The sequence below is a fragment of the Erythrolamprus reginae genome, chromosome 4 (genome assembly GCF_031021105.1).
Source record: "Erythrolamprus reginae isolate rEryReg1 chromosome 4, rEryReg1.hap1, whole genome shotgun sequence".
Taxonomy (NCBI): Eukaryota; Metazoa; Chordata; class Lepidosauria; order Squamata; family Dipsadidae; genus Erythrolamprus; species Erythrolamprus reginae.
The window spans coordinates 81,836,991-81,851,315 of NC_091953.1; the positions used below are offsets into that span (position 1 = coordinate 81,836,991).

Genomic DNA, 14,325 nt, shown 5'->3' on the forward strand with positions numbered 1-14,325 from the left:
TTGTTAGGTTTTTACAAGGAAAAATAATTTAAATTAATTACTTTTGGTGTGTAGAGAAAACTAAAAGAACACTATTCAACAGAAATCAGATAATATTGTAATTAGAAAATGTGAGCTAGAAGTATATCTATACTACTAAGTGACACCTACAACACATTGAGATTCATTCTATAAGGAGCAATAAAGATAGGTGGCAATATTTACAAAAAATATGAAACAAATAGAACATACCAAAGGCATCAGACTTGAAACCATAATCAGGAATTTGGAAAACTTTCAAAAGCAAGCTAGAGTTACATTAAGACAGTATTACAGTTCTCTAGGAAATATTTTATTTGTACTCCACCTATTTCTTGTTGGACTCTTCTGGGGATGCCAGAGATGGTTTTTCTCCTTCTTAGTTTCCGTCTTCGCTGCAGTACAGATTGGGAGTGAACAAGTGAGCAGCGTATACTAGCTTCTCGGTCAAAACCAACTCCTGCAATCCATAAATAGATGGCATTAGCTTTTAAAAACAATAAACAATGGTTTTGACTGGAAGACCACATCAGGTCAAATGAACTTTTCAGATTGTGCCTGAAAATAAGTAGAACATTCTAAAAAAAAAAAATTGCATACTACAGCTAATCGCCACAAAAGAGAGAAGGAAATGAAAGGAATGAGAGAAAGTTAGCTACTCTACTTATAAGGAATGTTTACTGAAATATTTTTACAGATTATTATTTTCCAGAGGCCCCGATATGTGTAAAATAAAAAATAGGATTCAGGAGGATGAGCAAAAAAGTTTCAGCTGTAAATTGCAAAAAAAAATTCTATGCAATGCTGATATGTAATAGGGAGGTTAAGATAGTATGACAAATTCAACTGCTTTTGGATTTTCTATATGTCAATCTATATAAAAAATCATTCAGATTGATGTCATGCTTGTATCTTTTGACATTAATTTCTAGGTACAAAAAATAGTCATCCAATTAACAAATATTTTGCCTCCAAGTGGCAGTTTTGTAGAGCTCCAGGCAGGATTTATTTGCTACTTAGTTTTTAGATCTGGTAATGGTTGAAACTGAAGATGGAATCACCTGAATTCAAAACACATGATGCCTGACTTAAGTAGAAATTCATTTTCAACTGAATGCTTCCTCCTCTCATTGATAATATGAACAGGGTCTTGCTTCCATTTGTTCATAAACTTGGCAAGACTATTTTCTAAATAAATACAGTGATCCCCCGCTCGTTGCGAGGGTTCCGTTCCAGGAGCCCCCGCAACGAGCGGGTTTTCGCGAAGTAGCGATGCGGAAGTAAAAACACCGTCTGCGCATGTGCAGATGGTGTTTTTACTCCCACAGCGCTAGCGAGGAGCCGAAGATTGGGGGCGGCGCGGCTGTTTGCCGCCGGCATGGAGGGCTTCCTAGCAGCCCCCCAAACCCGGGTTGGGGGTCCGGGGGGCGCTGTCTCTCGGCGCTTTCGAGCTGAGTCCGGGAGCGAACTCGCTCACGGACTCGGCTCGAAAGCGCCGAGAGACAGCGTGGACAGGCCGTTCCTTGGCGCTGTCTCTCGCCGCCTTCGAGCCGAGTCCGGGAGCGAACTCGCTCACGGACTCGGCTCGAAAGCGCCGAGAGACAGCGTGGACAGGCCCGTTCCTTGGCGCTGTCTCTCGCCGCCTTCGAGCCGAGTCCGGGAGCGAACTCGCTCACGGACTCGGCTCGAAAGCGCCGACAGAGAGCGTGGACAGGCCCGTTCCTTGGCGCTGTCTCTCGCCGCCTTCGAGCCGAGTCCGGGAGCGAACTCGCTCACGGACTCGGCTCGAAAGCGCCGAGAGAGAGCGTGGACAGGCCCGTTCCTTGGCGCTGTCTCTCGCCGCCTTCGAGCCGAGTCCGGGAGCGAACTCGCTCACGGACTCGGCTCGAAAGCGCCGAGAGAGAGCGTGGACAGGCCCGTTCCTTGGCGCTGTCTCTCGCCGCCTTCGAGCCGAATCCGGGAGCGAACTCGCTCACGGACTCGGCTCGAAAGCGCCGAGAGAGAGCGTGGACAGGCCCGTTCCTTGGCGCTGTCTCTCGCCGCCTTCGAGCCGAGTCCGGGAGCGAACTCGCTCACGGACTCGGCTCGAAAGCGCCGAGAGAGAGCGTGGACAGGCCCGTTCCTTGGCGCTGTCTCTCGCCGCCTTCGAGCCGAGTCCGGGAGCGAACTCGCTCACGGAATCGGCTCGAAAGCGCCGAGAGAGAGCGTGGACAGGCCCGTTCCTTGGCGCTGTCTCTCGCCGCCTTCGAGCCGAGTCCGGGAGCGAACTCGCTCACGGACTCGGCTCGAAAGCGCCGAGAGAGAGCGTGGACAGGCCCGTTCCTTGGCGCTGTCTCTCGCCGCCTTCGAGCCGAGTCCGGGAGCGAACTCGCTCACGGACTCGGCTCGAAAGCGCCGAGAGAGAGCGTGGACAGGCCCGTTCCTTGGCGCTGTCTCTCACCGCCTTCGAGCCGAGTCCGGGAGCGAACTCGCTCACGGACTCGGCTCGAAAGCGCCGAGAGAGAGCGTGGACAGGCCCGTTCCTTGGCGCTGTCTCTCGCCGCCTTCGAGCCGAGTCCGGGAGCGAACTCGCTCACGGACTCGGCTCGAAAGCGGCGAGAATGAACGGCGTGGGCGGGTGAAGGGCGGGCGGCAGCGAGGAGTTTGCGTGGGCGGTGGGGAAACTCCTCGCTGACGCCAGCAAGATGGGGAAGACCCAGGAAAGCCACCCAGCAGCTGATCTCCCGGTTGCCATCTACGCATGCGTGCCCATAGAAAAAACACACGCATGCGTAGATGGTATTTTGACTTCCGGGTTGAAAAATCGCGAAGTACCCTGTTCGCAATGGTTGGGGACGCAATAAACGGGGGATCACTGTACTGTACATCATAGCATTTTCTCAACACTAAAAATCTGGTATCAAAATCACTATATGAAGAAAAATAAGGTTAAAAAATAATAAAACACCCTCCACTTCTAATGAAAAATATATACTCTTAGTATCTGTCAAGAGTAATAACTAATAGTATTGTGCAATACTATATTTAGTCTATTTTGAACTGTTTTATAATTAGTTACCAATTTTTGCTTACAATTGTAAGCTGCCAGGAATCATCTGTTAGGAATTGGCATGCAAGAATTGACAAAATGTCCACATATATCATAACTTATGATACAAATACATAATGATGGGGCTTGCATTGCAATATCATTGCACACATAATTTTACATCGTCATTTTTACAACATTTTTACTGAGAATGCCACTGTTTTGGAGTGCAGTGCCATAGAAAATTCATAAAAAAATAAATGTACTGTTGTACTGACACACACAGTAATTACGATGGTAAGTTAATAATAATAGTTTAAGTTGTATAAGTATTTCCACGAAAACCTAATGCATTACAAAAGTTGTACCAAAGCAGAAAAACATATATAGCATTGTGTAGTTACAAAGCATAGGCTGAAGGAGAATACATAAAAGCATTTCAGATAATTCAATGTAGCATTTTGGTCATGGGCAAAGCATTCAATGGGAACACACTTCATCAGTTTTCAAGCAGCTGTCTATGGTTTTGCTGCACACACTACCCTAACCAAAATGTTTTCTGGACATTGTCAAAAGACCTGCCATTTCTCTGTAAGGAGTTTCCCTTCAGTAATAGGAATTATTCAATCTAATTCTTAATTTGAACATAGGCCATGTTGATTTTGGCTTATAAATAATAACCTTCTTTAGTAATTATATAAAATCTGTACCAACATATTTAGCAATTTATTTTTTATTATTTGCTTCCTTTGTAAATGAGTCTATCAGATTCATCTTCTGGTTACAGAAGAAAATGCCATAGTGAATCCAAGCTTTCAGTCAATGGAACAGACACTATATGATGTATCAAAGCAGATTTCCTTCTGGTTGGTTTAGGAATTTATTACCATACTATCTGTAGCATAGCCAAATATCACACTTGATAAACCCTACTTGTAAATTTGAAGTGGGCCAATGGATCTTGCAATTCTGTATCACTATGACCACCATTCATATAGCTCTCGATATGGTTGGTTTCCTTACTGCATGGTCATGATGGGATTTGTCAAACGTTATTTAGGCATGGTTTTTTGAAATATATGGAAGTGTGAATTTACCTTGGGAAACGTATTTATAGGAACATTTTATCTATGTGGAATGTCTATGAATCACCTCTCATTAGTTCTCTTACTCTTCTGAATGATGATGCCAGAAATTTATCTGTCACATTGGTGTTTTAATTGGGACATCCCTAATGGGTTTCAATAATGAATCTGTTATTGCTCTCAGCATCAAGCAAACAATTTATTGTGGATGACTGTAATAGGGAGATCCTTCATTTCCTAAACCTTTGGTAAAACTTTCATACACTTGAAATATATCAAAGTATATCAGGTTTCCAGTGACTGCTTTGATATTTTGAGGAGTTGATTCAGGGGAATCAAAGTGGTTTTTCAAAACATTTACGTAGCTCTAGTGGTTATGACTTGAAAAGCCTAATACCTCTTTTCAAAAAACAGCATTGGTATGCTCTTTGTTGATTGTTTTTGGCAAGCAACTGAGACATCTTTAGGTCACTGTTTCTTATCAGTGTATAAATAGTGTATTAACTCTGACATTATTATTATTTTAATGTGTACCGATATGGAAACCTTCATGACTACTCTGAGGCAATACTGTGTACAAAGAACCTTTTGAGATCTAAATGAATGATTAGTCTACTCTTCATGACAGATTTATTTTTGGTTTAATCTGTGGAACAAGATGAGGAACTAATGAGCCAATGCAGCTAATTCAGAAATGTTACTAGTTATGGACTTCCATTCTGACTTCACATTGTATTGCAAATTTCTGTCTCTTTCTCTCTTTTTATGTATCTTATATAATATATAGAAAGAAGATTTCTAATAAGTGAAGGGTTTTTTAAAATAAATTGTACATATCAATTCAAATATTATTTCTATACTCTTGGCCTTGGAGTATTATGGAAGGCATTGAAGCAAATATTAAAATGCTATTAATTTGCTGTAGCATTTATGACTCATACAATATGCTGTTGGTGAGAAATATTGCACTGTTTTATTACATAACCAACACGATTATCACGTCGTGCAAAAGGCTACTGAATTCAACTATATCTTTCTAATCCAATTATATCAGCATCAATGTCCATGGATAATCACAATACAGAAATTTAATGTGAAGTCTTTCTCATTGAATTTAAGAGACTCATTCCCATCTTAACAGAAGCTAAAGTTATAAATGATTGCTTATTTGACCCCTATGACAATCATTAAGTGTTGCACCTCATGATTCTTGACAAATGTATATTTTCTTTTATGTACACTGAGAACATATGCACCAAAGTGTCTGATCACACTTGGCCAATAAAGAACTCTATTCTATTCTATTCAAAAAGAAAAAGTAGAAGTAGAAGAAGAGGGAAAAAAAAGAAGAAGAAGAAGAAGAAGAAGAAGAGGAGGAGGAGGTAGTAGTAGTAATAGTAGTCGTATATATACCTTCCTATTCTTTCTTAGAGCCAAAATTGTGGCTCTGCTAGCTAGCTTGGGGGAACAACACAATAGAGGTGATTGATTAACAACAGATCCCACCTCCTCTCAATCTATCCACAGCACATGTCCTTAAATTTTAATGTTTGGTTTTAATTTATTTATGTCTTACTATATACTGTGTTTCCCTGAAAATGGACCTATCCTGAAAATAAGTTCTAGCTTGATTTTTACGTGTACATCTAATATAACGCCTATCCCCAAAATAAGCCTTAGTTAAGATGCTGCTCACTACATGCCACCATCTGGTTGTATCAGGTGGGACGAGGCACATATATAAAAATTAGGCTAGAGCAGGGATGGGCCAGTGGAGCTGCTCCATGTGCCTTGGACCAGTTTACCCTAGGATTGCTGCAGCCAGGTCTCCCATACCCCTGTTGTGCCACTGCCCTATTTCTTTTTTTTTAAGGATTTTTTTTCACCATCTTTACAATAAACATCTATACCTATACCATAATATCAAAACATACATAATTATATATTTCTGTCCCAAATGCCATAAACAAATATCCTGAATTTGCACCTTTTGTACTTATCTCCCATCTCTTTTCCTTCTTACTTCCCTCCTTCCTCTTTCCCCTTTCTTTCTACTTCCTCTTCCTCCCTCTTATCCTTCCCTGAGTATCTCGAATCCATTTATAGTTAACAGATGAGCAATTCAAAACCCTATAATTTTCAATTTTCTTCCAAATCAATCACTATAGCTTATTTTCCAGACATAATCATTATCTCTTGTACCTCGTAATTTTAGGCCATACTCCTCCCTTACTCAATTTATATTGTTACTCATCATTTTTTACTCTGTCATTTTTAAATGCCCTAAATCTCTTTTCCCATATCATATTTCCCTTTCAACTTTATCACTCATTTTTTAATTTTAACTCTTTCCATATTTAAACAAATTCTAATCTCATCACTACATTTCCATGTTAGTTAATAACATTACCGACCTCCCAATATACAATGGTAAAGAAAAATGAAAAATAGTAATTATTCAAAATTTATAATATTCCAACAATTGACCTACTACGGTCTAATTTATTTGCCTTCTTTTCTTTATTCTTTTTCCCTTTCATCATCAAAATTTAATTCAAACCATCATGTTGCAATCTAATATAGAATTATTAACTTATATAAAAACATTTAGCGTGATAATTATGCTGATTGCTTATACACAACTAATAGTGTTCACACAATTAAATGTAGAATAGTAGTTCTCATTTTTTTCTTTTCTATTGACCTTCCCCTTTTCATCCTTTCTCTTTTGCTGTCTCAAAAATTACACTTCTTGTAGGTTTTGTCCTTCCAATTCCTTCTCTGAACTTTTAAATTTTTATTTCTTTTATTTTTATGCCCATAACTTTTTTCCAAACTCCTTTTCTTCCTTATAAGTATATTATTTGTTTAAGTCTGCTCTCAATTCCTCCTAGTCTCTTCTCCCTATTACCCTCCTTATTTTTAACTACTTCTTCTAATACAAATACTCCGCTCATCCTCTATTCTTATCACTGTAAATCCCAATGTAATCATCAATCTGGTTTTTTTTCTGTCCCTTTTTCATTTGGGTAATCTCCTTGTTCTTAATTTTCTTCCTTTTCCTTTTCCACCACTGTAAATTCTAAGTGTTCTTTATGATCAAACTTCATTTCTATTTTCTTTTCACCTGATTTCCAAAAGGTAAGTTTTTCTTCACAGATGTATTTTAATATCCCAGTCATTTCTTCATAGATACATGCCTCCATCTTGTCAAGTTCACAATTCATGGAGTTCATAGATTTTTTTCTTGCAGTTTAAGTCCTCTTTGTTCAAGCCAGTTCAAAATCCTCTGATCTTCTATCACCAAAACAGTGAACCATCAAAGACACCACCAAAACACCCACTGCTTTCAAGTCCTTTCGAACTCCTAGTTATCTTTTTATGGGCAAGGTAGTCTCCAGCTGTCAGCTAATTCGAGCTTTCCACAGTCTGTTGCAATATTTTCTTTTAACCAGCAGATGGCTTTACATTTCCAATATAGCAAAACAGCTCTTTTACAAAAGTCTCCAAAGTATTTTAAGTCCATTTAGCATTTATAAGACATTTTCTTCAAATCCCTTATTCTTTTTCAGTCTCTTTAGCTTCCACCAAGTCCAACTATAAAGACATCCTCAAATTTGGGCTTTTAAACTTGCCCCTTAATTCTCTCTATGGTATTTCTAATTGCTAGATTGCCACTCACTTCACTTTAGACTATCTTTTGTCTCCTTTTGAATGTTGTCATTAAATCAGCCAAACACTCACTTAGCTTCAGCACTTCTTTACCTCTCTCCAGCACAAACATTTAGATTTTGTCATCCAGGCAATCCACGATCTCTCCATTTCAATCATTCCAGTTGTGACCATCCCAGCTAATGGCAACAGAGTCATCTTCCATAGTTGCTTGCTGAGAGGCTGGCTCCCTGGGGGTGGGGGGGGGTTTACAAGCCTTCCTAGACCACCTATCTTCTTAAAATCTAGTTCCTGGTTCAAATCTAATTCCATGTCTCCAAACAACTGGGATTCAGGGTTTCCCACAGAGCACAAGAGACACCCATAGCATTGTGATGTTGGTCACACCACCTCCACTGCCTGATTTCTTTTGTGGCCAAAAGCCATGTGGTGCATTGCGCTGATGCTGCCGCTTACAGCCAGACACCATGTGGTGCATCATGCCAGTACCACTGATCTCAGGCCACATGGCACATTGTGCCAGTGCCACAGCTCACATGCCATGCCATTTGGCCTCCTGTGAGTCATGTGGCATCCTGCCAGAAGATGTGTCGCCAGCACGATGCACCACATGGCGTCTGGCTGTGAACAACTGTGAGCAGCTGCAGAAGAAGTTGGGTAGCAGCACAACAGATGTCAGGGCATGGGAGATCTGGCTGCAGTAGTCCTAAGATAAGCAGGTAAAACATCCCTTGAAAATAAGACCTGCTGTTTATTTTGGGCTCCAAAAGAAAATAAGACCAGGTCTTATTTTGTTTTTGGAGCCCAAAATAAGCAGCAGGTCTTATTTTGGGGAAAACACGGGCATGTATGTATGTATGTATGTGTATGCATGTATGTATGTATGCATGCATGTATGTGTATGTATGTGTGTATGCACACACACATATATATATATATATATGTCACATGTTTTTTTGCTGAATTTGAAAATTAAGGGAGACTAGGATAGATCTATTTCGGCCTTATTTTGGCCTCATCAGCTAGCCATACCCACTGGGACTTGGACCTGTAACCTTTGCCTTGTAAGGCAGAGAATTATCCTCTAGGCTACAGTATCCAATCCCTTCAGCTCTGCACCAGGGAAGGGTTACATATTTTTGTGTCGAATCACCCTGGTGTATTGAAGGAACATCACAGCTCCTTATATATATGCACTTTTAAGACTGAAAATTGCCCAGAGTTACCCTATGCTAAAATGGGGTGGTGGTAGTCTCAATAAAGTAGAAATAAATACATTTGTTATATTTAGAGAAACATTTACTGCAATAAAATAAGTAATTAAAACTCTTACAAATCAACCACCACAACAAAAGAAGGACGAAAGATTTGTACCAGTGACGTTGATGGGGATAATACATGAGGAAATCACTTGGGCATCTTGTTTCATTTTCTCCTCTGGAGTTGGGAGGGGTAGTGCTTTGCTCCAATTTGTTTGTTTATCTAGTGTAGAAGGTATATTATGTACTGGATTTTTTGGCCTCTGCCCTAACATGATATCTGTATCTTCTTCCTCCGAAGGGTGGCGGGACTGTAAATAAATACAATCAAAATTACCATCCATGCATAAACAACAAAATAGTAAGAGTTAGAAGTTCTAAAAAGGAAGGAAGTTTCTTGGAAGTTAGAAAACATACTTTCATGTTTTTTGCATAAATGGCTTAGAAATGAAAAACATTACATATGATTGACAGCCTGCAGCACTGATTTCAGTAGAACTTTAGCATAGCTTTATGAATTGATCTCATGTTCTACATATCTTGAAAGAAGTACATATTTTGTATTTTATACAAATACAAATATCTGATTCTACTTCAAAATAAGGTATCTCTGAAATTAGCAGAATTTAAACATAGGAATACTGAAAGTGAATCAAAAATATTGTATTCACTCACTGCTATGAAATACAAACCTGGTTCATTTGATGAATTTACTGTTTATAATACAATGTTAAACCAGAAAATAGGGTTTTGATCACCAAATTAAATATGTCATGTGAACACAGCCATCTAATAATACTGGATATCAAAAGAAAAGTTGAAAAGCAAAGTTTGAATCAGGATCTTTAGAATATCTAACAGCCAGGTGTTATACAGGACAAATAATTTTAATGAGGGACAAAAGATAAACAAACTAAGATACCAACTACCTCAAAGAGTAGAAAAAGAAAGAAGGAAGGAAAGAAAGAAAGAAAGAAAGAAAGAAAGAAAGAAAGAGGACTGTTGTGTTTTGTTGCTTTACTATGTGTGAATAAAACAATAGAACAATCTAGACAATATCTAGAAAACTAAAAAATGACAGTTTCTTGAATGATTAATACAGTTTTTCTAATTTTTTAAAGCGCATATTTTTCATTTAATCAATCATCATACTCTAGAGACTGGAAGAAGCCATTCTAAAGTCTGTCTATTACTAAGTTCAATTTTCAGTGTGAATTCTGATGACTATTAGATATTTTGCCCTTTTGCTCATTCAGAAGCATTTCATGCTTTAGTTTTTGTTAAAGGGACAGTTTTAAAGGGACAGTTTTAAAGGGACAGTTTTAAAGTCTGTCAGAGCATTTAAATATTTTATTTTTTTATAACTAAGACCCCCAACTTTAGTGTATTTTTGTTCAAAATACACTGCTCAACATTCCCACTGAAGGCACAAAATAGACACATTAATTCTTAACTCCCCAACATCTATGCTGAAGGCTGCACTTCGCAGGGATTTATCCAATTTATATCAAGCTACATTCTTACCTTGCCAGAAATGCCTGTAATATTACACATAAAAATGTAAACGGGACCAGTCTTCTTAGAAGATATTTCTGTCCATTTCCAGGTTAGGAAAACATTTTCTTTCTTTCTAGCATTTGTGCTGTTCATAGCAGCCATGAATAGTTCATATAAACTACAAGCACAAAAGACTTTGTTTCCTAGGTAACCTCTGAGCTAAAAAGTTGGTGCATGCAAAAAAAAAAGAGAGAGAGAGAGGCCCCTATAGCATGTATTAGCTTGCATTTTGTGACCAATACCTTCCCTGCATAACAATGTCTTTTGGACAAAGAGAGTGAAGTGACCTGACTGCAATCTCTGATGGTCTGCCAGAGTTGCTCTTCAGCAAACAATAGCAGTGATAACAGTCCTTTGACTAGGTCTATACTGTAGCTTTAATATCATTGGATACATTATTGTAGTTTTCTGAGATCACCATCTATTTTTTCCTAGCTGTATACAAATTTAGTACAGGCATTTAAAACTAATCAACAAAAGGAAACTTGCTCATTGGCTATTAAACCTAACACCAAATTGGTATGGAGGAAGAAAAAAATGTTAATGGTCTTTGTTGATAAGAACAAGAAATAACGACAACAAAGTTAGTCAGCCAAGAGAGTAGCAAAGAAAGGTTAGGGAGTGAAAGGGACAGATTGTATGAGGAAGTTTTATTTAGTTATTTTCCAATACCTTTTTACTCCATGGGGTCATGTGGCAACACTCAGTAGGGGAAGACGAGCGGATTCTATAAAACTATAAATATGAAATGTGGAGGGAGAGTGAGATGATTAAAAATTAACACATACAACAAATGTTTCTATGATTTTTGATCAAGTACATCTGGAATGCATGGTGTAGCATTAAAAACGTTTCTTCATTGCATTCTGTTCCTGTGAGAAATAAATAATATGAATCTATAAAGTTTTTATCATGAGAACTTGTTTATCAATTATAATATTCTGCTTAATTTTTGCATAGTTAAACTGAGTGGTTAGCTACCTGGGGGATGTTAATGGGCATAAAATCATGTGTGTAGATTTTTCCCATGCAAGCTCTTTGATTGTTGACAATAGCATCCTTAAAGCAGGAAAACATTCATTGATTATTTAATTCAATTTCCTCTATTTTCTGGGTTTTAGGTCACACTATATAGAAATGGGTATGGGTAGTATCAGATCAATAACTTTTGCCTATTAATCCCAAGTAATCTAATCATGGAATTGAACCAGGGGTGGGCTGCTGCCCGGACCGGGGGGGGGGGATGCAGTGGGGTAGCAAACATGGAGCTCCACCCCAGAGCACCGAATTTGCACTGAAAGGTGTTGAAAGAAAAGCAGGGGTCCTGCATAAGCCACACCCACATTGTGGTAGTAAAATTTTTGATAGCCCTTCACTGAATGGAACCATATATAATGTATAAAGAGCTAGTTAACCCGCTGCAGCATTTAAACAACTTTTAATATTTCTTCATAATGTTATCCTTATTGTTTTATAATAATTTACACTATTTATGATACTGATTGCTATTTGGTGATGTAGAAACATCAGTAATAACATTGTCCATGTAAATATTGAAATTGGCTATGGTGGCTGAGAATGATGGCAGTGATCATACAAAGATTTGGAGGGAACCAATTTGAAGAAAGAGGAAGATACTATCAATGAGCTGCAAAACACGATATACTTGGCATACTCTTGAGAAGAGAATATTATGGAAATATGTAAAGCCTTCTTCAACTACAATAAAAATTGTTCAGCATTGTTCATTCATTAAATGGTTACGGTACTTCCCTTCACTCGAGCACAGGGTGGACAGCCATCTGTAAAGGATTTTTTTTATATCACCAAAAGGTCCTATTTAATATTATGAAAATCATTAGTATACATGCACTGAACTTGCTAGTATTTGAATATGAAGATGCAGTGTTAAAGCACTTATTGTAATTAGATGCTATACAATGTAAGTGAAAGTGAGACCTGTGAAAATGTACAACAAAACATGTCACAGTTACTCTTTCCCTTATTCAAAAATTTGTATCAGCGAAGGGAAATAAATGTTATATGCTGGCTTTATTTTCTTGCAAGGGATGTACAATTTTTTCGGGGGGTGGGTGGGGTTCAGACTGCCAGGCAGAAGTAATTAAATTCTATGAGAAGGACTAGGTTACTTGATAAACAGAAAACCAGGGGACATTGCATTTGCCATTTTAAAACCTGGCAAATGTGGGACATCACTTATTGCTGAAAACTGCTATCCTTCAAACAACTTGCAGCAAAAAGAAATTCCAGGGGACAAGAAAAATGTGTGCTCCATCTAGTCTTGGACAGTGTCTAGTGAATTTTATCAACAGTTTTATAAAATTGAACAGAGAACTTTCCCTCTGGAAGCAAACTGAATCAGCTGATTAAATAGGAGTATCTACAGCTGAAATTTCATTAGAATGAAAAAAATATGTGCACCTGGTTCTACAGTGCAGTGATACAAGTGCAAAAGATTTGAATTTACATCACAACTTCATGATGGACAGTTCATTTTCCCTCTTTCCTCTTGTAAATATCCCAGTACCCCATGGTACCTCACTGCCCCCTCCATTCTTGTAGATGCTTGAAAAGTTTGGATGGCCTAGGTCAGTATTTCTCAACCATGGCAACTTAAAGATGTCTGGGCTTCAATTCCTGGGAATTCTGGGAGATGAGGTCCAAACATCTGCAGGTTGTTAAAGTTGAGAAATACTGACCTAGAGTAATGAGGCCACTTTCTTTTAGTGATTTTAAATGTAATTTGAAATGTAATAAAAGCAGCCTTTTCTAACATGGTGCCTGGTAGCTGTATTATTACTACAATTTTTATTTTGCCATGTTTGGTGTGAATTTGACTTCTGAGAATTGTAGTATACCATCCACTTGAAGGATTATAGTTTAAAAGAAACTAATCAATCAATCAATAAATAAAAGAAAACTGTTTGATGATATCTTCTCTAGTTAATATACCAGCATGACTATTTTGCAGTTATTGCTTTATTGACAATTATTGTCAAAAATAAATGCAAACAGTATAGCTTATGCAGTATATCTGTATATCTGTTATATGTATAACAGTATGCAAACAGGAATGGGTTATTCCCGGTTCAGATCAGATTTCCCGAGCTGGTAGCGATCCACTGGTGATGTCACAATGGCATCATGGATCTGGTTCGGTCAATGCCAGTCCATGGAAACTGCCATCTTTTGGGGGAATTTTTTTCTGAATTTTTTAGCTGTTTGGAAGTTCTTTGCTCTGCTGCTGCTTGGAAAAGGGCCTTCCTACCTGCCCCCATGTTTATACTTTCCTTTATTCCTTCACCCAAAGCATACTAGATGAGCTCCTCAGTTGTACTTCAGGCTGATTATAGCTACTGAGCATGCACATGAAACATTGCGATGCGAACCAGTGGTAAACATAAGTGGAACCTACCCTAGCATAGGCTCCTTTTGACTGACACAAATGATTACCTGCTAAAAATGTCTTGTATTTAGATTTAGAATTTATAGTGAGACCAAGATAAAGAGTAAACATTTTTTTAAAAAAAACACCTGTGGCTTGATTAAAAGAAAAATAACAGCAAGAAATTGAGATAAGAATACCACACAATTATTGTTCATTTTGTAATCTACTGATAATTAGGCTTCAACTTTATACCTTTAATAACAATGTAAAAGAGGTTTGGCAGATGTTATTTCTCCT

The 14,325-nt window shown here is 38.4% G+C and overlaps 1 protein-coding gene across 2 annotated transcripts in view; it reads right to left on the reverse strand.

Moving 5' to 3' along the window:
• NHS (NHS actin remodeling regulator) overlaps positions 1-14,325 on the reverse strand; it is a 307,993-nt gene that overhangs the window by 14,546 nt on the left and 279,122 nt on the right. Inside the window, exons 4-6 of one of the 2 annotated variants that reach the window (XM_070750742.1) lie at positions 11,292-11,354; positions 9,178-9,373; positions 347-478 (exon numbers count right to left, since the gene is read on the reverse strand). In XM_070750742.1, coding sequence (XP_070606843.1) covers positions 347-478; positions 9,178-9,373; positions 11,292-11,354 — 391 coding nt within the window. Of the gene's footprint in view, positions 1-346; positions 479-9,177; positions 9,374-10,586; positions 10,728-11,291; positions 11,355-14,325 lie in introns of those variants that run through there. The other variant, XM_070750743.1, reaches the window with a different exon arrangement.